At 43.2% G+C, this 26,518-nt stretch overlaps 1 protein-coding gene and 1 long non-coding RNA gene across 3 annotated transcripts; one reads left to right on the forward strand and one right to left on the reverse strand.

Moving 5' to 3' along the window:
• Nucleotides 1–10,412: 10,412 nt before the first annotated feature.
• Nucleotides 10,413–21,438, reverse strand: KNSTRN (kinetochore localized astrin (SPAG5) binding protein). Of its 2 annotated transcripts, none has more exons than XM_070625302.1 (9): nucleotides 21,089–21,438; nucleotides 20,814–20,908; nucleotides 16,829–16,961; nucleotides 16,278–16,325; nucleotides 15,322–15,427; nucleotides 15,008–15,101; nucleotides 13,464–13,525; nucleotides 12,638–12,712; nucleotides 10,413–11,905 (listed from the first exon to the last, which is right to left on the reverse strand). In XM_070625302.1, exons 1-9 carry the CDS (start codon nucleotides 21,295–21,297, stop codon nucleotides 11,774–11,776), a joined length of 954 nt encoding a protein of 317 aa, XP_070481403.1. In that variant the 5' UTR covers nucleotides 21,298–21,438; the 3' UTR covers nucleotides 10,413–11,773. The 2 variants fall into 2 exon arrangements, with proteins under 2 accessions (XP_070481403.1, XP_070481399.1); XM_070625298.1 differs by having other exon boundaries at nucleotides 21,056–21,407.
• On the forward strand, nucleotides 21,241–25,339 carry LOC139084119 (uncharacterized). The gene is made up of 2 exons (XR_011541439.1): nucleotides 21,241–21,321; nucleotides 23,022–25,339. It is a non-coding gene; the product is annotated as an uncharacterized lncRNA (long non-coding RNA).
• Nucleotides 25,340–26,518: the final 1,179 nt, after the last annotated feature.

Raw genomic sequence — 26,518 nt, forward strand, 5'->3', positions numbered from 1 at the left:
TTGATTTATAATTATGGATTATTTCCACCAACATTATCCTGTCACCCTTGTTCAAAACCTCTAGTATGTAGATTCCTTCCCTCCACACGCTTATGCCATCAATTAATTCCTGTAGTTTTCTTGTGTTTCAACTTTCATCTTTGCTTTCGTGGCCCTAACACATTTGATTTCTGTTTTTTGTTTTTTTTAAAGATTTTATTTTTTTCCTTTTTCTCCCCAAAGCCCCCCGGTACATAGTTGTATATTCTCCGTTGTGGGTCCTTCTAGTTGTGGCATGTGGGACGCTGCCTCAGCGTGGTTTGATGAGCAGTGCCATGTACGCACCCAGGATTTGAACCAACGAAACACTGGGCCGCCTGCAGCAGAGCACGCGAACTTAACCACTTGGCCATGGGCCAGCCCCATTGATTTCTATGTTTTTTTGATGTCCCTGACTCTGTCCTCTTAATCCTGCATCCATCTTTAACACAAAAGCCAGATTCATTTTTCTAAACTTCATTATGGTGACTGCCTGTTCAAAATGTGTCAGTGATTCCTTATTGCCTAGATTCTGGGTTCCCAGACTATGAGCTAAGTAAGTCACACTTGGGCAGCAAAATCACAGCCTGCCATCGGATATTTTAGACTTTTGGGGGAATCACAGTGACACTTGACATCTCTTAAGACAACATGTGAACTACTAGCTCCAAGCAGATCGGTTTCAACATTAAAGCATTCCTTTCAGCGTCAAACAGAGAAGGAAGGGGTAGTGTCCAATTTGATCCCAAGGTTTGAGACGTTAAGCAGTGTCCCACTGGTAAATAATTGTAGTTATTTAAAAGTGAAATAAAAATACTTTTTTCTTTAGATTTATGTGTATTATTTTTTCAAATACCTACTAAGTTGTTAGGACATAAGTACTTATTGTTTGGATCTAACTATTTAAAACAGAACTGAGGTATTTCTTTTGGTGTGTCTCAAAGTATTACCGAGACACTAAGGGCATCGTGAACTGAGATTGGAAATCTGTTGTCTAGAGGATAAAAATCCACACTGCTTAGCCTGGTATTCAAGGTTCTTCAAGACTTCTGGTAACCACCACGTAACTTCCACTGCCATTACTCCCTGGTTCAAATCTTTCTCCAATCCTTGCTTGTTGTTTGACTTTAGGCAAATCAGCTTAACTTCTCTGAGCCTATTTCCCCAGCTGTGAAAAGGGGTAATAGGAGGAGAGACGTCAGCAACATGGTGGAGTGAGCAGTTTTGTCTCTCCCCCTTCGAATCTACAACTAAGTGGACATTCATCGGTCAACAAAGGATATACACACAGCATCTAAGGACGCCTGAGAGACCTGTGCTGCTATACATGGGAAGGTGGATGGACTTCCCCCTGGGAGGAGGTGGAGACAGATGAAAACTCTCTGACCCCCAACCCCCAGACAGCCTAGTACCTGCAAGCGACTTTCTTCCAGCGGACACATTCATAGCATCGCCATGCACCAAGGGCAGACGTGTGTGCATCAGCGGAGCGATGGTGGAAACACGTGACTACAGCCCTACCTAAGCCCCCCAAGATTGCCGCTAAGCCCAGTGGGAAAATCCATGGTCCCACAGCAGCCGCAGGGAAAGCCTCTATTTGGCATTAGCAGAGAGGCCCTGCCCAGCATTCAGAACGCTGGGAGGCTCCAGGACAGGAGGATGCCAGGTGATACAGCAGCCTGCCAGCCACCTCTGACTCACGGGCTCCTGCTGTGGCCCAGATGGGACAAGGGACACCCAGTGAGCCGCATGAGTGGGCGGGGCAAGTTGGAGCCCCAGCAGCCCTGCTCCGAGGTCCAGGGGGAAAATCCATGGTCCCACAGCAGCCACAGCTAAAGCCTCTGTGCAGCATTAGTGGAGAGGCCCCGCCCAGCAACCACAAGGCTGGAAGGTCCTGAGGCAGGAGTAGCACAGCTGGGTGAGGTAACCACAGACTCCAGTAGATACCCATAGCTCTGCTGTGGCCCATAGTGGACAAGTGAGATCTTGCGGGTCCTGACGGTGACAGAGCTGCAAATCTAAGTGAACCTGCTCCCAGCCACTGTGAAAGCCCATAATACTGCTGCAGAACCTAAGGAGGGAGCGTGTCTAGGTGGTCTGTGAAAGTAGGCACCACCAGCAACCTGAGGCCCCCTTGTGATTGTCCCCACAGCTGATGAGAGACCCCACAGGACCACTGTGACCAAGAGGAGGGGCCCAGGTCCGGTCAGAAACAGCTGTCAGGGATCCTGGTCAGTGCAGATTAAACAGCTGCTCCCCACCCCCTAACTCCAGTAGAAGCAAGTGGAGCAGTAACTAAACTCTATCTCTATGCAGAGGAACAAATCCACACCATCCAGTAGTATAAAAAAATATATTAAATCTCCAGAACAGAAGGAAAATGACAAGTACCCAGAAAACAATCCCAAAGACACTGAAATCTATAACCTAATGACAATGAATTCAAAATAGCCATCATTAAAAAATTCAAAAAGTTAAAAGAGAACACAGATAGACAATTCAACGAGTTCAGAAGCTATGTCACAAAAGAGCTTGATACTATAAAGAAGAACCAATCAGAAATATTGGAGATGAAGAACACAATGTAGGAGATTAAGAAAAATCTGGACTCTCTGAACAGTAGGGTCGATGATATGGAGGACAGAATTAGCAATTTGGAGGATAGGAATATAGAAATGCTGCAGATAGAGGAGGAGAGAGCATTAAAACTAAAAAGAAATGAAGAAACTCTCCGAGAATTATCTGACTCAATTAGGAAATGCAACATAAGGATTATAGGTATCCCAGAGGGAGAAGAGAAGGAGAAAGGGGCAGAAAGCCTGTTCAAAGAAATAATGGCTGAGAACTTTCCAAACCTGGGGAGAGAGATGGAACTCCATGAGACAGAAGCCAATAGATCTCCAAACTTTATCAATGTAAAAAGATCAACCTGAAGGCATATAGTAGTGAAGCTTGCAAAAGTCAATGACAAAGAGAAAATACTAAGGGCAGCAAGGCAGAAGAAAATAACCTACAAAGAAATCCCCATAAGGCTGTCAGCAGATTTCTCAGCAGCTACCTTACAGGCTAGAAGAGAGTGGAATGATATATTCAAAACTCTGAAGGACAAAAACTTGCAGCCAAGAATACTCTATCCAGTGAAAATTTCCTTCAAATATGATGGAGAAATAAAAACCTTCCCAGATAGAAATGCAAATCAAAACTACACTAAGATATCACCTTACACCCGTTAGAATGACAAAAATATCTAAAACTAATAGCAACAAAAGCTGGAGAGGTTGCGGAGAAAAAGGAACCCTCATACACTGCTGGTGGGAATGCAAACTGGTGCAGCCACTATGGAAAACAGTATGGAGATTCCTCAAAAAATTAAAAATAGAAGTACCATACGATCCAGCCATCCCACTACTGGGTATTTATCCAAAGAGCTTGAAGTCAGCAATCCCAAAAGTCCTATGCACCCCAAATGTTTACTGCAGCACTGTTTACAATAGCCAAGACATGGAAGCAACCTAAGTGTCCAGCAACAGACGAATGGATAAAGAAGATATGGTACATATATACAATGGAATACTACTCAGCTGCAAAACAGAACAAAATCATTCCATTTGCAATAACATGGACAGACCTTGAGGGAATTATGTTAAGTGAAATAAGCCAGCGAGAGAAGGATAATCTGTGTATGACTCCACTCATATGAGGAATTTAAAATTATGGACTAAGAACAGTTCAGTGAATACCAGGGGAAAGGTGGGGTGGGGGGTGGGCACAAAGGGTGAAGTGGTGCACCTACAACATGACTGACAAACATTAATGTACAACTGAAATTTCACAAGATTGTAACCTATCATTAACTCAATTAAAAAAACAAAAAACAAAAAACTTTCCCAGATAAATAAAAGTTAAGGCAGTTCATTGCCACAAGAACTCCCCTACAAGAAATGCTCAGGAAGAACCTCATACCTGAAAAATCAAAACAAGGAAAGAGATTACAAAACCTAGAGCAAAGGAGATAAGTAGAAAGACAAAATCAGAAAGTTGCAGCTCTCCATCAGAACAGGTTAGCAGAAGTTAAGTATAACATTAAAGATAAAAGGAAGGGAAACACCAAGAATAAATATAATCTTGTCATTTTAACCACAAACTCATAACACAAGAAGGAAGAAAAAACAAAATCTGACAATAACAACCTAGAAGGGGAAGAGGAAAGGGATGGAAGGTCTTGATCTAAGGAAATAAGAGGCTATCAGAAAATGGACTATCTCATCTATGAGATGTTTTATACAAACCACTTGGTAACCACTAAACAAATAACAAGAATAAAGACACAAATTACAAATAAGAAGAAAGCCAATATAGAAATCTACCTACCTGAGTTAGTAGTCCAAAAATCATGGGACGAGATACAAAGGAAATGCAAGAGAACCGGAAAACAAGTGATAAAATGGCAGCGTTAGGCCCCCACATTTCAATAATCACTCTAAATGTAAATGGACTGAACTCTACAATCAAAAGACACAGAGTGGCAGGATGGATCAAAGAACAAGAGCCAACAATATGCTGCCTCCAGGAAACACATCCCAGCCCCAAAGACAAACACAGACTCAGAGTGAAGGGATGGAGAACAATACTCCAAGCTAATAATGAACATAAGAAAGCAGGTGTCGCCATACTTATATCAGACAAAGTAGACTTCAAAGCAAAACAGATAAAGACAAAGAGGGGTAGTTTATAAGGATAAAAGGGACACTCCACCAAGATGACATAACACTTATAAATATATAGGCACCCAACACAGGAGCACGAAAATCTGTAAAGCAACTATTAACAAAACTAAAAGGAGACATCAACAACAATACAATAATAGTAGGGGACTTCAACACCCCATTAACACCAATGGATAGATCATCCAGACAGAAAGTCAACAAGGAAATTATAGAATTAAATGAAAAATTAGTCCAGATGGACTTAATAGATATATATAGAATACTCCATCTAAAAACAGCAGCTTACACATTCTTCTCAAGGGCACATGGAACATTGTCAAGGATAGACCATATCTTGGGAAACAAAGCAAGCCTCAACAAATTCAAGAGGGCTGAAATAATATCAAGCATCTTTTCTGATCACAATGCTATGAAACTAGAAATCAACTACAAGAATAAAAGCTGAGAAAGGGGCAAAAGTGTGGAGACTAAACAACATGCTACTGAACAAACAATGGATTATTGAAGAAATTAAAGAAGAAATCAAATATTATCTGGAGACAAATGAAAATGAAAACATGCCATACCAATTCATTTGGGACACAGCAAAAGTGGTCCTAAGAGGGAAATTCATTGCAATACAGGCTCACCTCAATAAACAAGAAAAATCTCAGATAAGCAATCTCAAATGACACCTAACAGAGTTAGAAAAAGAACAAACAAAGCCCAAAGTCAGAAGAAGGAGGGAAATAATAAAAATTAGAGCAGAAATAAACGATACTGAAACAAAAAAGGCAGTAGAAAGGATCAATGAAACAAAGAGTTGGTTTTTCAAAAAAATAAACAAAATTGACAAGCCCTTAGCCAGACTCACTAAGAAAAAAAGAGAGAAGACTAAAATAAATAAAATTAGAAATGAGAGAGGAGAGGGGCCAGCCTGGTGGTGCAGCAATTAAGTTCGCATGTTCCGCTTCTCAGTGGCCTGGGGTTCGCTGGTTTGGATCCTGGGTGCGGACATGGTACAGTTTGGCATGCCATGCTGTGGTAGGCGTCCCACATATAAAGTGGAGGAAGATGGGCACAGATGTTAGGTCAGGGCCAGGCTTCCTCAGCAAAAAGAGGAGGACTGGCAGTAGTTAGCTCAGGGTTAATCTTCCTCAAAAAAAGAAAGAAATGAGAGAGGAGAAATCACAACGGATACCACAGAAATACACAGGATCATAAGAGAATACTATGAAAAACTATATGCTAACAAATTGGACAACCTAGAAGAAATGGATAAATTCCTAGACTCTTACAACCTCCCAAAACTAAAGCAGGAAGAAATAGAGAATCTGAATAGACCAATCACAAGTAAAAAAATCGAAACAGTAATCAAAAACCTCCCCAAAAATAAAAGTCTAGGACCAGATGGCTTCTCTGGAGAATTCTACCAAACATTCAAAGAAGGTTTAATACCTATCCTTCTCAAACTATTCCAGAAAACTGAGGAAGATGGAGCACTCCCTAACACATTCTATGAAGCCAACATCACCCTGATCCCAAAATGTGACAAGGACAACACAAACAAGGAAAACTACAGGCCAATATCACTGATGAACATAGATGCAAAAATCCTCAACAAAATTTTGGCAAACCGAATACAGCAATACATTACAAAGATTATACACCATGATCAAGTGGGATTTATACCAGGGACACAGGGATGGTTCAACATCCGCAAGTCAATCAACATGATACACTACATTAACAAAATGAGAAACAAAAACCATATGATCATCTCAATAGATGCAGAGAAAGCATTCGACAAGATCCAACATCCATTTATGATAAAAACTCTCAATAAAATGGGTATAGAAGGAAAGTATCTCAACATAATAAAGGCCATATACGACAAACCCACAGCCAACATCATACTCAATGGGCAAAAACTGAAAGCCATTCTGCTGAGAACAGGAACAAGACAAGGGTGTCCACTTTCACCACTCTTATTCAACATAGTACTGGAGGTTTTGGCCAGAGCAATTCGGCAGGAAAAAGAAATAAAAGGAGTCCAAATAGGCAATGAAGAAGTGAAACTCTCACTGTTTGCAGACGACATGATCTTACACATAGAAAACCCCAAAGAATCTATAGGAAAACTATTAGAAATAATCAAGCTACAGCAAAGTTGCAGGGTATAAAATCAACATACACAAATCAGTAGCATTTCTATACTCTAACAACGAACTAACAGAAAAAGAACTCAAGAACTCAATCCCATTCACAATCGCAACAAAAAGAATAAAATACCTTGGGGTAAATTCAACCAAGGAAGTGAAAGACATATACAACGAAAACTATAAGACTTTCCTGAAAGAAATTGATGACGACATAAAGAGATGGAAAGACATTCCATGCACATGGATTGGAAGAATAAACATAGTTAAAATGTCCATTCTACCTAAAGAAAATCTACAGATTCAACGCCATCCCAATCAGAATCCCAATGACATTCTTTACAGAAACTGAACAAAGAATCCTAAAATTCATATGGGTCAACAAAAGAGCCTGAATTGCTAAAGCAATCCTGAGAAAAAAGAACAAAGCTGCAGGCATCTCAATCCCTGACTTCAAAGCATACTACAAAGCTACAGTAATCAAAACAGCATGGTACTGGTACAAAAACAGGTGCATAGACCAATAGAATAGAATTGAAAACCCAGAAATAAAACCACACATCTATGGACAGCTAATCTTTGACAAAGGAGCTGAGGGCATATAACGGAGAAAAGAAAGTCTTTTCAACAAATGGTGCTGGGAAAACGGGACAGCCACATGTAAAAGAATGAAAATTGACCATTCTTTTTCACCATTCACAAAAATAAACTCAAAATGGGTCAAAGACCTAAAGATTAGACCTGAAACAATAAGTCTTCTAGAAGAGAATATAGGCAATACACTCTTTGACATCAGTATCAAAAGGATCTTTTCAGACACCATAACTCCTCAGACGAGGGAAACAATAGAAAGAATAAACAAATGGGACTTCATCAGACTAAAGAGCTTCTTCAAGGCAACGAAAAACAGGATTGAAACAAACACACAACGCACTAGTTGGGAAAAAATATTTACAAGTCATTTATCTGACAGAGGGTTAATTTCCATAATATATAAAGAACTCACACAGCTCAAGAACAAAAAATCAAACAACCCAATCAAAAAATGGGCAGGGGACATGAACTGACATTTCTCCAAAGAAGATATACGGATGGCTAATAGGCACATGAAAAGATGCTCATCATTACTAATCATCAGGGAAATGCAAATCAAAACTACACTAAACGGGCTGGCCCCGTGGCCAAGTGGTTAAGTTCACACACTCCACTGCAGGCGGCCCAGCATTTCGTTGGTTCGAATCCTGGGCGCAGACATGGCACTGCTCATCAAACCACACTGAGGCAGTGTCCCACATGCCACAACTAGAAGGACCTACAATGAAGAATATACAACTATGTACCAGGGGGCTTTGGGGAGAAAAAGGAAAAAAATAAAATCTTTAAAAAAAAAAAAAACTACACTAAGATATCACCTTACACCTGTTAGAATGGCAAAAATAACCAAAACAAAAGTGACAATTGTTGGAGAGGTTATGGAGAAAAAAGAACCCTCCTACACTGTTGGTGGGAATGCAAACTGGTACAGCCACTATGGAAAACAGTATGGAGATTTCTCAAAAAATTAAAAATGGAAATACCATATGACCCAGCCATCCCACTACTGGGTATCTATCCAGAGAACTTGAAATCAGGAATTCCAAAAGTCCCATGAACCCCTATATTCATCGCAGCATTATTTACAACAGCCAAGACATGGACGCAACCTAAGTGCCCATCAATTGATGATTGGATAAAGAAGATATGGTATATATACACAATGGAATACTACTCAGCCATAAAAAAGGATAAAATCGTCCCATTCACAACAACATGGATGGACCTTGAAGGTATTATGTTAAGTGAAATAAGCCAGATAGAGAAAGACGAACTCTGTATGACTCCACTCATAGATGGAAGTTAAACATATAGACAAAGAGAACTGATTGGTGGTTACCATGGGAAAGGGGGCTGGGGGGAGGGCACAAAGGGTGAAGTGGTGCACCTACAACATGACTAACAATAATGTACAACTGAAATTTCACAAGGTTGTAAACTATCATAATCTTAATAAAAAGCTAAAAAAAAAAAGGGGGAGGTGTAATAGTGCTTACCTTGTATGAGTGTAATGGGGATTACATGTAAACGTAATTCCCTTTTATCTCAAACCCTCTGAACAAGCCTAACCAGTGTTCTTACTAATAATACTACCTCTTAATTTCTTCCTGGAGGTTCTACTGATCCACTTCTTGGGTTTGATTAATTTGCTAGAGTGGCTCATAGACTCAGAGAAACATTTTATTTACTAGGTCACTGCTCTATTATAGAAGGATATAACTCAGGACCAGCCAGACGGAAGAGGCATAGGGCAAGGTATGGGGAAAGGGCATGGAGCTTCCATGCTCTCTCAGTGCACCACACTCCCCAAATCTCCATGTGTTCACCAACCTGGAAGGTCCTCAACTTCTTAGCTAGCCTCTCCAAATGTTACTTTTCCTTCAATCCCCAGTCTATCTCCTCCATCAAGCCTTCCCCAACCAAAGCAGCTATAGCCGCCCCTGACACAGGAAGGGTTAATAATCACTGGAAAAGGCTTGCCAACAAACTGTGACCCGGAGGTGAGAAGGCCGGTTAGCCAATGACGGGTAAGACCTCCGGGGGGGGGGGGGGGGGGTGGGCAACCTAAGCCAGGCGGTGGCTGCCCAGGGGCACAGATGGAGAAACGATATTGATATTGAGAGCAGGAGGGACTGTTGCCTAAGAGACCTTGCCTGCTCCGAGATAAAAATATAGGAGCACAGCAATAACATAATATCAAAACAGAGGCCAAGGGAGGGCTCCTTGAGAAATCATTAAGAATTCCTGGCATTTGCTAATTACTTCATCCAGAACACCTGTGTATGTTTAACAGATGTAAGCTATGTATATATTGAAACGCTGATTATAATAAACTCAGAGTGGCCATCAGACCTCTCCGCATCCATCCTGATGTGTACATTGGATTGAGACATCGACAGCAGCCCATAGTTAACTACCTTAGTACACAACTCACTGTTTAGTAAAGTCTTGCCTTTTGCTTTTCAACTTGTATGTCACCTGAACATTTTCTTCCACCAAGTAAGACTGTAAGCATCTTTGAGGTCAAGGACGTCATGCTACGTGAAAGTTTCCTATCACGTCCAGCAAAGTGGAGGATGCGGATCACTATTTGCTGAGCCTATGTTAACGTATGAATTTATTCAGGTTCTAGATCAGATTGAGCATCCAGAAGACCTCCACAGGTAGAAAAGGCAGAGGGAGCAGCAGAGGTCAGAGGGAACAAGAGAAAAGGCAAGGGCGCACAAAGGCTGGTTGGCGGTGCAAAACAGAACCAAGAGGCAGAGGCCTCGTGAGATCAGACCACTAGGGAACAGGGTCTCTATGGTGGGGAAGAGAGTACCGACCGGCTTTGAGACAGTCATGTTCCTAGGAGTTAACTAGTGAGGCAGGACAAGGAAGTGAGGATCCCACAACCGAATTTTCCACCCTCTCCTTCCAAGAAGGAAGTAGAACATTTTTGTTTTGGCCAGAAATGGCAATTACAAGTTTATTTGAATAAACAAACTTTTAAACTATAAGCATCCTGTAGAAGGAAATATTCAGTCTTCTCACTGGTGAGAATTAACTGGATTTCCTCTTCAAAATATTTAAGACATAACCAACTTGTAAACGTTTGTGTGTGAAGGTAAAGAATGTTAGGCCTGTAAGTTAGGGTAGGGTAGTGTTACTTAGCTTGATTGGGTGGCTCTGGGCAGCCTCAACAATGCTGAAAGGTGGTGGTGGGGCGGGAGTGAAGAAATGGGAGATGGCCAAAGGCCTGCCCAGTTTGACTAAGAAATGAAATATGGCTGTGCCTTTGGCTAACAGGGGAAAGGCCTGTCATGACCTTCAGTTGACTAAGGATCCATGGTGCCAGGTCCAGGATGGGCTGTGCAAAGCAAATAGCAGGTATATAACTATGCTTAGGAACACAGGAAGAACACAGGCAGCTAGTGACACAAACCTGGCGGATGGAGCCGGGCACCCACTGCTACAAATAGGGAACACCCTCAGAAGACCAGCTAATGCTCCTGCAAGATGGGGCGAGCCATGGAGCACTTAATCAGTAGAAAAAAATATTCTGGGTTAAACTGGAATCTTGAACTTGTTAACTAGATTAGTTCGAGAGTATTCAGTGGACACATTTAGGTTAAAAGGCTCTTTTCATTTCTCAATGTTATAGTACAATTATTTACAGAAATATTTATTTTAAAAGTAGCAATTTATAAAAAAAAAAAAACAGAAGAGATTTAGATTAAAAGCTCCAAGGTGTATTGTTTCAGGTAGGTGTTGTTACTATTTATACCTTCACCCCATTTACTAAGTCATTTCAAGTAACTTCAAGTTCAAAATCCACAGTGAGGTATAGAGCCCAACCAGGAAGGGACAGAAAGTGCTCCAAGTGAGAAGCAGAGAGCAGGGCTCCTCAGTGACATTTCCTGGGGAGCACCTGAGCTCCACTGTACAATTAAGGTTTCCCTCCTGTGCATCTGAATGCGACCTTTCGGATCCTCTGGCTGTGGCTGGTTTAGTCTCTTGACTGTAATGGTGTGCCGCTATGTTGCCTAGGAGGTTGAGCCAAGCTTCCAGGGCCCCTCTTTAGGCCTCAGTTACGTACGTGTGAGGTTCAGAAGAGCTGATCAATCTGAAGGTTGGGAACACTTTACTCAAAGGAGGAACCGCCACTCCAGCATAAGCTGTCCTTAATCTTACCAGAGAAACTGTTTTCATTCTGGGGATGGGGAGTCCTAGAAGACCATGGCCAAGAAGATGTCCTCAGCGGCTTCCTCTAAGAGTTTACCCCCAAGAGGGAGCCATCTGGCCACTCGCTTTTTATCACATTTCCAGCAGTTGCTCCATCTCCTCAAGGGCTGCTGTGAAATCATTCACTTGGCTGTTACATAAGGTCTGCTGTTCTAGGAACTTGGCCCTCTCTTCTTCTTTCATCTTCAACTTCACTTTTAAGGCCTGCATGGAAAGACATTCAAAAAGAAAAAAAAAAAAGACAAAAAAACTCACAAAACTTTGACTCACAGGAAAGACAATACCACACCAGGATATTATGCTTCTATTCCAAGACCACTGGAGTCCTGACAGACACTGTGTTTTCTATCTTAGATTTGTTTATCTGTGCTGGTTTTAGGAACTGTCCCTCTCTACTACAGACTCTGATATCTAAACGAAGTGATGAAATCCTCTAGGACTCAGTGCAATATCCCATGATCCACCCAAGCAATCCAAAGCAGCCCAGACCCAAGAATCTGGGTTTCCTCTTACAAGTTTCCTTGAGAAATTGTTTCCACAGTGTGGATTTCACACAGGTCTCAGCTCTCAACTTTGAGAAACCTAGTGTGTTGTACCTCGCCTCATGCCCTGCATAAGTGAGCATTTCTAACAGTCTTTAGAAAAGAAAAAGAAAACTAGTTGAAAAAAACGGTGAAACCAAATGTAGTATTGGAATTTAGTTAATAGCAATGCATCAATGTTGATTTCTCAGTTTCGACAAATGTACCATGATAATGTAAGATGTTAATATTAGGGGAATTGAATTCTCCGTATTATCTTTGCAACTTTTCTGTAAATCTAAAGTTATTACAAAATAGTCTGTTAAAAGTAAAGACATAAATAAGCGTCCTCCATCGATTCAGCTATTGCTGCGGGAAACGGCAATCCTGCCTCAGAGTGGTGTCTGCCTCTCACCTGTAACTCCTCCATCTGCTTTTTGGCCGTTTCGTTAAAAAGCTTCAGTTCATCTTGCAAAGTTTCTAACAGCAACTAAGAGGAAAGTATATAATGTAGTAACAAATCTATTGAAATGTATATAAACTAATCTCTTCATAGGAAACAAGAATTGAATTAGATGATTTCTAACATCTCTTCCGTTCGTTCATTTACTGAGCATCCACACACGTGCTGGGAGGAATTCAGTCCACAGGACAGACATATTACCCTACTTCCATGTGCTCTGTGCTACACAGGCAACATGAACAAAACATAGTAGCCACTGAAGGCGTGACCAATCACCTGGGGAGCTGAGGAAGACTTTCACACCGAGTATTCTATGATTCTAAGAGGACAACTGATCTTTCTTCCTGGGGAAGAAATCACAGATGCTCAAAAGACTTTAATCCCAAACAATTACCTTCCTACTTTAGGGAAGGAACCAAAGAGAAGCCAAATTTAATTCAGCCTGGACTTTGGCATCATACGGTTCTCAGCAAAGGAATAAGGTGAGAAATTTGGCAAAGTCTAGAATAGGGAAAACAGAAAGCTCTCTATACAGGTCTATTCTATTACGTGTTTTAAAGTAGTACATTTTCAACTCAAACTCACTCATACTTGTAAGTACAAAGTCACCTTCTGAGCAAAATATGCTATTTTGAGTACACATCCACCACTCTCTTCCACTATCATGGATAACCAAAGGCTGTCTCTTGGCGTTTGCTGAGCATGTGGCAGAGACCTTCTTAGATCTGCACAGCCCCATGGGCCCTTGGCCCTCACCCACTCACACTCGTGCCCTCACCATAGAGTTCACGTGATCCGTGGTGGGCTCTTGGTCTGCTGCCAGGGTCTCACTGCCTGAAACTGATGGAAACAACAAAGTCAGCCTCGCTTAGGGAAATGCACCTTAAACAGAAGAAAACAAAAACCCCTCCATGGGTAAGCATGGGAATAACCATGAGGGAAACTTCTCTAAGCGCCTGGTCCCTGACTTTCTCTCCTGAGTCTTTACCTTGGCAGGGTCACCCACACCTGTCCAACAGAGCTGTATTTTACCTCGTTCCTCCATAGGTTTGGATATGGCCAAAAATTCTGCTTTCTCCTCAGCTCAGCAGAAAATTTGTCCAAAGGAAGTGTATAAGGCTGGATTTTGCTGTTTTGTTTAAAATACAAAAAACTGTTTTTTTTCTTTTTCAACTGAGGAAGACTCACCCCAAGCTAACATCCACTGCAAATCTTCCTTTTGTTTACACGTGAGCCACCACCACAGCATGGCCACTGACAAGTGGTAAAGGTCCGTGCCCAGGAACCAAACCCAGGCCACTGAAGCAGAGCACATCGAACTTAACCACTAGGCCACTGGGGCTAGCCCACAAAAAACTATTGTTAAAAGCTTTCAGGGGGCCGGCACAGTGGTTAAGTTCTCATGGTCTGCTTAGGCAGCCTGGGGTTCTCTGGTTCAGATCCCGGGTGCGGACATGGCACTGCTTGGCAAGCCATGCTGTGGCAGGCGTCCCACATATAAAGGAGAGGAAGATGGGCACGGATGTGAGCTCAGGGCCAGTCTTCCTCAGCAAAAAGAGGAGGATTGGCAGCAGACGTTCGCTCAGGGCTAATCATCTCCCTCAAAAAAAAAAAGAAAAAGCTTTCAGGCTTTAAAAAAATTATTACTTTTTTGTAAGAGTAATACATGTACATAGCAAATTAAAATCATACAAAAACATATAAGGTGTCTATAAAGAATATATCCCAAATGCATAGGTTAACCAGTAGCAATCAAAGTCAGTATTCCTTAATTCAAAGACGACTAGGCCCCTTCTCTGGGCATTCTCAGGCCCCTCAACTCCGTCTGAGGCCCTCTGACAGTCTTTGGGCAATTCCTTCTTCTGCTTGACTCTGCTCTCCAGGGACAGGGCAGAAGAGAAATCACATGTTAACCACCGTGATTCGCTGATTAGCCAGGTTTAGGAACCCTTGAAACAGCATCACTTCTTTGTCTCACACTTGGGAAAGTTACCCGTATGCTACCTCTCTTGAAAGAAAGAAAATATTTCTGGTCTATTTGCAAGGTCACACCTGTTGGCACCAAATGAATGGCATACAGAGTTCAGATAAGAAAGAGATAATCCTCTCTCCATAACTATCTGAAACGCTGTTGGTGAGGCAAAGCCAACATCACAAGAGAAGAAAGAGAAACTTCCAGAAACCTTTAGGGTTTTGTGAGGCAACCCCTGCACTGACTGGCCAGCTGAGGCCATGCTGGACTCTTGACACCCAGTCCAGAATCACCCCAGGAAGGGGCATGTGCACTGATTCCTCTGAAGGCAGCTGTGTGCTGTCTCTTACCTGGGGAGAGGCCCTTGCTCTCCAAAATTGCCAAACAGCTGTCCTGAAACTTCTCCAGCAGCTCCACCTTTTGGGTCAGGTCCTTCAGTTCTCCCTATTGGGGTGCCATGCAGACAGTCAGTCCTGTCCCACCCCCCAGGGGAGGTCTTTTCTGCCCTCGCTCTTGGACAGCCAGGGCACAAGCCGGGTGTCTTTGCTTTCTGCCCTCGGGCACCTGGACATGGCAAGATTGCTCCCACCCAGGGGGCCATCCCTCAGAAGTCCACAAGCATCGCCCAGCGCAGCTTATGGCAGAGGTCTGGTGGGTCTCTCACCTGAGTTTCAGTCAACTTTTGGTGCAACTGCTTGTTCACGGCCTCTAAGAGCTGGTTCTTATCCTTAAGCTCTTCCTCTGATTTCTGCTTGCTGACTGGTTTGTAGCTGTAATGACAAGTATACGTCTGTGAAGAGGTGGAGGGGTTAAGGGTATGGGCTGTGGAGTCATACCAACGGGTTTGAATCCTGGCTTCCTGACGTCGTGATAAACGACCTTCAAGGAGTTGCATAACCACTCTGAGGCTCTATTTACTCATCTCTAGAATGAAGATAATACCTATATCTCATAATATTATTACTATTTTGAATAAGAGAGAGAATATATGTACAATTCTTAACACAACTACTGACATAGTAAACATTTAATAAATAATAGCCATTATCAGCATCAATAATAAGCCTTCTTTTCAAAGTTCTCAGAGTCCTTCTTGATACTGTCTTCAGAACTTTGAAGGCATGCCCAAATAACAGATTTGGAATTAGAGTCTACTTCTACAAACTTTTCAGCTTATATTATTTGTCTTCAGGAATGCAAAATATCCAAGCCAAGCTCAAACAGAGAGATACGGATCCTTCTCCAGGATTTCACCTCCCCCTCTGTCTCCCCCACCTTCATCTCAAAATCACTAACCACGTGAAGCCCCTCCTATCCTGAAGGCTTCACACTCCTGTTGATGGGCCATAGTTGGGCTTGACTTCCCATTAGCAGTGGTCCTGGCATGGAGCCCCAAAAGCTCTTGTCTGGTAATCAAGATGGTAGCATCACTTATTCTTGCCCTGACAGTGCTTCTCAAACCTGGTTGTGCCTCACCCCCGAAAATTCCATTCCGATTTCTAGGGTGACACCCAGACGGTAATACATTAAACAAGTCCTTTGAGTGATTCTGATGTATAACCAGGGGTGAGATCCGCTACTCTAAAATGATGGCCAAAGTTCATTTATCCTGATGCTCACCCCTTTCTGACATTCCTCTTGATGGCAGGGTCTGCAGCTTTCACCTGCCTAAAGAAGCAAAAACAAAGAAACAAATCAGAGAATCATAGGACTGTTGTTACGTGTCTTGTGAACAAGGCAGAACAAAGAGCCTGGTTCTCTAAGGAAAGGACCAGAGATTACATACCATGCAAACGGCACATGCTGAGAAGCTCTGAGGGCCCACACACTTTTGTTTCAGCCCCAACTATTGAAAAAGGCTTATTAATAGGGAACGGGCTCCCCTTCTGACCACCTCAACAACCTGACAGACCTGCTCAAAATGGTGTGGCTATCTTGTGTCAACCTCACATATGCGGGAACTGAGCACTAGGTAGAGGGGACACACATATGCACTACACTCGGCTGGACTGTGCTCAGCCCAGCAACCTAGGCTAACAACTAGCCCTCACCACCACTTGGGGCCAATTGTTCAGGAGCCTTGTGCTCTCAAAACCCCTAATTTCTAATTCTTGGTACTGGGCAATTTCTAGCAAGTTGTTCTAATTGGATACCAACGACCTGATTCTCACCCATTCTCTCGTCTCGGTTTGATGACTTTTGTGACGTCATTCTCTGAACCTCCCGAATGCGGAAATCTAGAAACATCCACTTCTTTGGACTTAACAGGTAACAGGCTCTTAGAAGTAGCTCGAGTTTGTGTGTCTGCAAAGGAAAACCAGAGAGTGAAAACTCAAGCATCACAACCCAACAGTTGCAACTCTGTAACAAACAAAGTTCCACTCCAAGTTGTCAGAAACCTGTTATCTTCATTCTGGCCAATCTCAATTTGTGAAGATTAATTCAGAAGAATAAGACTTCTAGGCTAAGTGGGGATAGAAACCGAAATTCTTTAAATGTGACAGTGCAGTGTGTTTGAGCATAGACAAAAGCTTGGTGATATAGCAAACCGAATGGCCAGAAGGTAGAGATGTGAAAGTGGAGACTGATATAAGCAAAGAGCAAAATGAGAGGCAGTGTGGCTGTCAGCAAGGCAATATACAGTTGAACCCTGCATCAAACACCAGTGGAATCGAACCACCTTGTTATGCTAAGCACTCTGCATGCTCTCCTAAAGCTACGCTCAAGCTGTCTCTCTTTTAACTGTTGCTTAGCTTTTTTAAATTTTTTTTTAAAGATTGGCACCTGAGCTAACATTTGTTGCCAATGTTTTTCTTCTTCTTCTTCTTCTTCTTTTCCCCAAAGCCCCCCTGTACATAGTTGTATATTGTAGTTGTGGTCCTTCTGGTTGTGCTATGTGGGACGCCACCTCAGCATGGCTTGATGAGCAGTGTGAGGTCCATGCCCAGGATCTGAACTGGAGAAACCCTGGGCCGCTGAAGCGGAGCGTGCGAACCCAACCACTCGGCCACAGGGCCGGCCTCTGTTGCTTAGTTGTTTGGATCAGACTGTCTCCCTAACTCCTCTAAGAAATGTCTTTGTGTCCCCACTGCCTAGTAGAGTATCTGGCATCTTAAGAGAGGTTCAAAACTGCTTGTTAAATAAATAGAAAACCTCAGTTTCCTCGGCTGTTTCACAGACCATCTTTAAATTAGCTCCTCTAGTCTCGTTCCCCCTTTCCATGCTGATCACCTTTACCACCAGCCCTTTCATTTATCCATCATTAAGTTTAGAGGTTCCCTATCTGGCATTCTGTTCTGATCTTCTCACTAGGCTACTGTCAGATAACCAGAGAAACGGCTCTGCCAGGACACTTTTCTTCCTCAGAGTGAGGAAGAAGAGTTTTTTCCCCTAGCCCTGATGCCAGCCCTCCACCACACACAGTCTTTCTATGATTTATTTGCATAGCAAATTCAAGTAACTTGGGGGCTGGCCCGGTGGCACAGTGGTTAAGCCTGCACGTTCCGCTTTGGCGGCTGGGGGTTCACCGGTTCAGATCCTGGGTGCGGACATGGCACTACTTGGCAAGCCATGCTGTGGTAGGCACCCCACATAGAAAATAGAGGAAGATGGGCACGGATGTTAGCTCAGGGCCAGTCTTCCTCAGCAAAAAGAGGAGGATTGGCAGGAGATGTTAGCTCAGGGCTAATCTTCCTCAAAAAAAAAAAAAAATTCAAGTAACTTGTTCTGGACTTAAGCACGACCCCCCAACACACACACACACACACACACACACAGTTTTCTAGTTTATACTAACTTTCACCTTGTTCATTGTAAAATGGCTCCTTTAAGCTTGACTTAAGAACCATACAATTAAACCACAACAATTAAACCAAGCTGAAGAAATGAGGTCCAGAGCACTGGACCACAGGGATTAGGAAACTTTGTACTTCATTTATAGGTACACTCACTGGCCACTTGCTCCCTATTTTTCATATTCTTACTCACAAAGCAAATAATAAAAGAGCTTTTTTTTTTTGAATAAGATTAGCCCTGAGCTAACTGCTGCCAATCCTCCTCTTTTTGCCGAGGAAGACTGGCCCTGAGCTAACATCCGTGCCCATCTTCCTCTACTTTATATGTGGGACGCCTACCACAGCATGGCTTGCCAAGCGGTGCCATGTCTGTACCCGGGATCTGAGCCGGCAAACCCCTGGCCACGGAAGCGGAGCATGCGCACTTAAGCCCTGCGTCACTGGGCTGCCCCTAAAAGAGCTCTTTTTGAGGTCTCTATATGAAGCAAAATGTAACCTTGGGGGAATGTGTGTACCTTCTCCTCTCTCAAGTATTAATAAGTTATACACAATAACAAATCTACCCCATGTAAAAAGGAGTTGATAGTCAATTGATCAAAATTAACACTCTTCATTGATTGGAACTGGTTCCAATAATCCATATTTGCTAGAACCTAAGGACTGCATTGCAGGAGAAATTTAGCAGGATTTAACAAAGACTGTCTTCTTAAGATGAGACCCTAGGACGGCAGGTCCTAGCAGAGGTGCGAGCCCGAGCTTCTTGGCGATGGGTGGCGGAGCAGGTCTGGGCGGGGCAGGGGAGTTGTGCGCTTTGCCGGCCTGAACGGAGCTGTGAGCCACCGGCGTCATATTTGGGGCTTGGGATGAGCACACGCAGTAACGTTTAAAGTCACAATCCTTCTCTTTATTTGGTCTGTGATTGTTAGGGACGTTGCATAAGGAGGAAAATTGGATGGCTGGTGTCAAGGAAGGAAGGCTTGTTTTTCCCTGCATATCATTTTCTAACTTTGGATTTTTTTTTTTACAGGTGCATATGTTACCTAGTCAAAAAACTAAAACTTAGAAAAACCTGGGATACAACCTAAGAATGTTAAACCATTGAGGTTACATATGATCATAGTGCTAGGACAGGGATAGAGAGCAGAAAGATGAAAACTTCCAGCCTGGCTGGGGAGGGCCAGTCCCTCCCCCCTGAAGGAGGGGCACTGCTCTCTGAGGGAAAGGCAGTGGACGGAGACGTGGCTCCAGTTCCCCCAGCAACTCAAGGCCCTGCTGATACCAGGATTACTACTCAGGTGTTCTGAGGCAACATAAGACAAACACATCAAGCCCTCAAGCCTTTGGAGAAAAGGCTGTTTACAGATGCATCTTGCTCCTGCTCATCAACCTGTTGCGTGGAATCACCTGGGAACAGCTGCTTCAAAATCTCCCACAACAGGTTCTGATGTTTGAAGCTTATTCTGTGCTCTAGTCTCTAGATTAGGCAACTCCACAACTGCAGACCATCAGAGCCCAGTAATATAAAACAAGACGGCAAAGCAATCAAAAAAAGGTTTTTTTTTTTTTTTTGAGGACGATTAGCCCTGAGCTAACTGCTGCCAATCCACCTCTTTTTGCCAAGGAAGACTGGCCCTGAGCTCATATCCGTGCCCGCCTTCCTCTACTTTATACATGGGACGCCTACCACAGCATGGATTGCCAAGCTGTGCCATGTCCGCACCTGAGATCCAAACCAACGAACCCCGGGCCACCGAAGCAGAACTTGCGTACTTAAGGGCTGCGCCACCAGGCCGGCCCCCAAAAAGTTTTTAAATCATGTCTCCTCTCCCAACGTTCTGGAATACTCTAGCTAGGCCTGACCCCTCTCTCACTTCACTCAGCAAACGTTTATTGAGAATGTACTGTATGAAAGACACTGTGCAGCAGACACAAATGTGAACCACACACGGTGTGAACCCTAGTGCTTCCCCCTAATTTCCCCTTCTCAAACGACTTTCCTCTGTCCTGACAACAAACCCAGTCCCTCCAGATAGCCCAATTCTGGAAGTAAAACGGGTAACCGTTTAAAAAGCGATTCCCAGCTTAATGGGAATAATACTGTAGAACAATCAGTGACTTAAATCTAATTGGTGAAGGCAGCATGGTTAGGTGTGGGGGAGGAGGGGCGCAGGGCAGGTCTAAAATCCTACCTCATGGCCCTTTCCCGAATTCCCATCGTAAACCTAGACAGCCCGGTTCTAGGGGAGTCAGCAGGTTGTCAGAGCCGATGAAATGCCGTCCCCCTGCCCGCGCCCCACATTCCCCGGCCTGACCACCCCAGGCTGGTCCCCAGGGCCCGATGGGGGGCGGTATGGATACCCACCTGCAGGCAGGCCGCCGCTCAGCACGGAAGGAGGCTGCAGGGTGTATACTGTCTTAATCACGCTGGTCATCGTAACGAGACGGGACGGCTGGACTCTGCAAGGTGCAAGGCGACTGTTACCCAGGGCTGGGCCAGGGGGTCTGCGCAGGTGGAGGGCCCGGGCAGAGCGCGCCCCGGATCGGGGCAGGACGCGCGCGCGAGAAAATCCTCCATTCCGGGCCCATCTCGTCCGACCCCCTCACCCAGCCCAGTCCCTCGCCCCGGTAGAGCCGAACCGAGGCGCCTGCCGCTCCTGCTCGCAGCCCTCGTAGCTCTGATTCGGAAGATGCTCGCCAGCAACTGCCGCTCCGCCGACCTGGTCTGCCGCCTGGGTTTCAAAAGGAAACTTCCGGTGGCCGGACGGAAGGGCGTGCGGTGCGCTTCCTGTGGGCGGCCATGTTGTACTGTAGGCCCCGAGCGGGGCGACGCCTTCGGGGGCTGCCATGCTGTACGGCAGGTCCTAGCAGAGGTGCGAGCTTGAGCTTCTCGGCGATGGGTGGCGGAGCAGGTCTGGGCGGGGCAGGGGAGTTGTGCGCTTTGCCGGCCTGAACGGAGCTGTGAGCCACCGGCGTCATATTTGGGGCTTGGGATGAGCACACGCAGTAACGTTTAAAGTCACAATCCTTCTCTTTATTTGGTCTGTGATTGTTAGGGACGTTGCATGATGCCTGATTGCCAGGGTCAAAGGGTATTTGGATAGCGGAAACTACACGTTATAGGGTGGAGAGTGGCCGGTGAGGTTTGAAGAGGGCCTGTGGGCAGAAATACCCGAGACACCCACCTGCAGTCCTAACTTTAATGGCACTTATCCAGCTTTTAAGCAGAGATTGAAAGCTGCTTCTAGCAAACTGGGCAGAGTTCTCAAGCACTTAATGCACTCATTCATTTCACTCAACCACTACTTATTGAGCACTATTTTAAGTGGGTCCCGGAGCAAATATCAAGACTGAACTTGGGTCTGCCCTCCTGGAGTTCACAATCTAGGAAACAGTACACAATCACACAAACTTGTCAATTACGTCTCAATTAAGCTGGAAAAAAAACCCCAAATAAATGTGTATTTATAAACTTTAGTAAAACTGATGTGGATCGTGGCTGCCCCAAGTAGAGAAGCCCAAGGTGTCCCGGCCTACATGCCGATCTATATGACCCGATTCATATCTAAAGTTATACTTTTGTTTGAAATATCGTTTTTGATGTGTTGTTTTGTTTTCTCAGATTTAAGGAAATCTTTTCTCTTATGCTAACCATGTCTTATAGCAATTAGTGAAATTATACCTTTATGAGCAAAACTGAAACATTTATCTTTTTCTCCCTACCTGATCCCTCCGGAATTTGGAAACTCTTTGTGAGCGAGTATGATTATTTCGTGGCAATTAGTTATTTGCGTAAGTTCAATAAGAATCTGTTCTCCTTATAACAGGACACATTTGTTATCTTACCAAAACTTTGACTGGAATGTCATGTTTGAGAGAAAGATACAGACTCAGATATGACAATACTGCCTTTGAGGAATAAGGTTGACTTTCTGGAAATAAAGCCACTTGGAAATATGGGCCTGGTACCTTGCTTTACAGAGAGAGATTCCAGCAATCTTACCTGGTAAGTAAGGAAGCTTACTTATCTGGCAGGTGCAATGAACCTCGAAATATTCTGGGGAATCTCAAGAAAGGAGGGAAAGTCACCCAAATCTAAGGTATTGCAGGCAAGGCCTGATGGCACAAATCCTTGGCTTGGCTTTTCTGGCCTCAAGAGGTCTTTAAGGTTCAATCTGAGATTCCTCATAAAAAATTCCAGCAAAAGCAGATTTAAGAGCCTATATGATCAATTGCTATTCTTGCTGCACTTATGTAAATAATTGGGCCAAGTTTCTTGAAACTAAACTTATTTTGCAAACCAATTAGTCTTAATTTGACTATCTTTGGTAAAAATGAGGGTGATTTTAGAGAGAAGAATTATGCTTCAGTGAAAAAACTATAATGCACATTTGTAGATATTAGATCCTAGTTCTGTTAATTGTCTTTGAGGCTTTTTCTACCTGTGAACTGAACTGCATCCTGAATTCTTCTACTGAAGTATCTGGTTACAAACCCCCAAACTAATGTTTTCAATTTTTACCTCATTTTCATCTGGAATCATTGAGAATTGAACCTACTCTTTTTCCTGAAGCCCTGCAAACTGAAGTTGAACGACGTGATAGAAACTTGAGAGATTCCCGTCTGTTGCTGTGTAAGCTGTAAGCCACTCAAAAAGATACCTGAATGCCTGATGACATCATCAGAGACCTTTCAAGCTGCAAAAAGATGCTTTGACTCTGACATCTAGAAGTCTTCTTGACTGCCTGCCCCCTGGACGCAGGAACTAATTCATAATTTGCTCCAACCATTAACCTTGTTACCTTGCTTCCAACATCACAAGGGAGAGAAGACCACAACTGCATTCTATTGTTTAATTTGGTTTACAAATGAGTCTTACTTAAATGATAAGTGAGGATGTTATGCTGTCTAGCCTCAAGAATGCCTGCTACTTTCTGTTAACTCTGCTAACCCAGTAAAAGATTTCCTTCTACAGGCTCAAGAAATTGCCACGGAAAGAGAGAAACAGATATGGCAGTCAAAAGGGGGAATTTTTGACACCCCCTCGCAGATGTGGTTCGGGCCCAATAAGAAACCCACTTTCATGGGTCACAAGGCCACTTTCCCTTCCTAAGGGACCCTTTGAGGTATGACAATTGGACTTTGTCAAATGCCACCATCTCAAGGATAAACATATCTTGTAATGATCTGTATGTTCTCACATTGTTTTGAGGCCTTTCCTTGCAGAAGAGCAACGGCTTTAACAGTAGGTAAATTACTGTTAGAGAATAATTCCTGTTTGAGGAATTCCTCGCGAGTTACACAGTGACTGGGGAACTCAAATCTGTTTGTAATGTTTGGCCAATATTGCAGCATTTCCACTGTGCTTACCATCCTCGATCCTCAGGACTGGTAAAACTAATGGCACAACTAGAACTTAATTGGCAAGCTTTCAGAAGCATTTACTCTCTCACAGCCAAAAGCTCTTGTGCTAGTGCTCCTTAATCTTAGATCTATACTTTTTGTAAACATTAGCTGTCTCATTTTGAAATAATAATAAAACAGCCTATGCAATTAGATGAAGAAATATATGAACCAGCTTTTCTTAAGGGATATATTACATTGTTGTCACGGTCTTATTGAGGTACTTAAAGTCAAATGAAAGATTGGTAGCTGATTCTTTCACAGAGCTCCCAGAACTTAAGGATCTTGGACTGTAACCTGAAGAATTTATTTATTGAAAGAGACATCAAATAAGACTGTTTGCAGCCCTGTCGAAAAGGACCAAACCAGGAGGAGAAGAAGACGACATCTGTTGTAGACAGCTGTCCGAAGACTCCGGACCAGGCCTGTATTCCCAACCTTATATCTCCTCATTTAAACATTTGTTATGCTTAAACTGTATACGTATTTTATAATTTGTTTGGAATATTATTATACTTAAAGAAAGTGATTAATGTGGAACAGACTGGTCTTGAAGGCCAGGAATTTATCGAGTGACTCCTAATGGAACTCAGTGGTTATGTGGAACAAAACTTTGGCCTTGGCTACTGCCTGGATGGCTAAAACATTGCACCCTGAGTTTCCTTTAAAAGCAGGGAAGGAGTCAGGCTGAGTTAAAACCTCTTGCCAATCTCCCTCTCTTTAAGGCCGGATGGGCTTGTTCAGTGTTCCACTGGTATGGCTATATTTGCAGCTATATTTGCTCCTTCTTTGGAGCTAAAAGATGGCATTATTACATATGGAAGACCTGACTAAATTTACTCAAGAAGCCCTTAATGATAGTCAAGCAGGAATAGTCTTATTAAATACTGAAATGCCTTTAATGAGAAGGGCTGTCCTTCAAAACAGAATGGCTTTAGATATTCTTACTGCATCCCAAGGTGGTACATATACAATTGTTCAGACTGAATGCTGTGTTATTGTACGTGATGAATCTTCCAATGTGTCATCTCTGCTAAAGCACATGAAGAAGCAAATGGATGCCTTATGTGAATCCTGCACCTACTTTGATTTATTTGGTTGGCTCCCTTTTCAGTATCAGTTCCCTTTTTCGATCTGGATTGGAATTCCTATTTCTATTATTTATTGCAATCCTTGTACTGGTCATAATATTCAAACTAATTGTTGTTTTCTTTACTCAGGGTTGTAAGAGTAGCATACAAACTAGAGTAATGATTGCTCGACGGCTTGAGATGGTTGATCTGTCTTATAACCCTGGACAAACTTCCTTTTCTGATAGGGACTATGACTAAGAATTCATTTCAGACTAATCCTTTTAAAAATGCTGAGTTATTATTGTTACTGTACTTGTTCCAGAATCATATACAATGTAAATGTGAAGTGTCATAGAGAAGCACATATACAATGTTTGTGCAACAATCTAAAATTAATTGGAAATTACATGACATATGAAATGCTTCTTCTGTTAATATATATATATAGCTCTATGCTTGTCCACTGTTTCCCCCAACATGGACGACTAGGCAAATAAGTGAAATAAAAGCCTAGCACCGAGGGACATCATGGACCCAGGGCAGGCAGCAACCACCCTGGCGCCGAGGGAGAATATTTTGATCATCAATGCTTTCTATCGAAAGATTAGAGATCAAAAGGGGGAAATGACAAATAAAAATGGCAAGTAATAGGATATATTGGAATATATGAGGAAGCCATTTGGTATAAACCTAATTCGGCCTGACCTTGTCTTTCCAAAAGGGCCTGACCGAGGCCACTGGGCATGCATTGTATATCTGCTTTAGAGATTCCCTATGGCAAGAACAAAGGCCCTTGAGGTAAAGGTGCAACTTCTCTCCCCCTCCCAACGTTGGCTTGGGGACAGGACCCATGGGCAGTCAGAGCTGCTGCTGCTGCTGGCATGGGGACAGGACCCACAGGCAGTCAGAGCTGCTGCTGGCATGGAGAGCTGCTGCTGCTGCAAACATGGGTGGAGAGTAAGGCTAAATTTAAGGCATAAGTATGTCAGTTATCTCTTTACAAGACAAAAGAAAGACTATGTAAAAAAGTTAAAGTGGTATTAGATCTGGTAGGTTCTGGCCATTGGGCGGTCCCACAACTTTTAGATAAGAATCAAATCAGATTGAGTAAATGGCAGAAGTCTCCCCTTAAATATTATCCTCAGCCAAAGACAAAGGAGGATGTTGGGGGGGGGGGGGGTCAGTTACGAGAGGTTGCCAGACAGTAAACAACTTAAGTTCTTGCCTTTGGCATTAAGAGTTTCTAGAGATAAGGTCATCTCCCTTCTTCCTGGCATAGAGAGGAGGCATCTTTACAGATGGAGGTTTCCCTTACAAATGTAAATATTTCCCAACAAAGGGCAAGCAAACCCTGCTCCGCAGAGTTGCTTTTATTAAAGGTAACCAGCCTAAAATAATCCTCATCATTCCTCAGCAAAAAGAGGAGGATTGGCAGATGTTAGCTCAGGGCTCATCTGCCTCAAAAAAAAAAAAAAAAAAAAGAATTGTCAGAGGGAAGATAATCTTGGGACTTTATAAGATTGTTGTTGGTAGTACCTGGAGTGTCATCTAAAAATGATGAGCTGGAAACAATACACATTAAAGGAATTTTTCC

This window comes from Equus przewalskii, chromosome 1 (genome assembly GCF_037783145.1).
Source record: "Equus przewalskii isolate Varuska chromosome 1, EquPr2, whole genome shotgun sequence".
Lineage (NCBI taxonomy): Eukaryota > Metazoa > Chordata > Mammalia > Perissodactyla > Equidae > Equus > Equus przewalskii.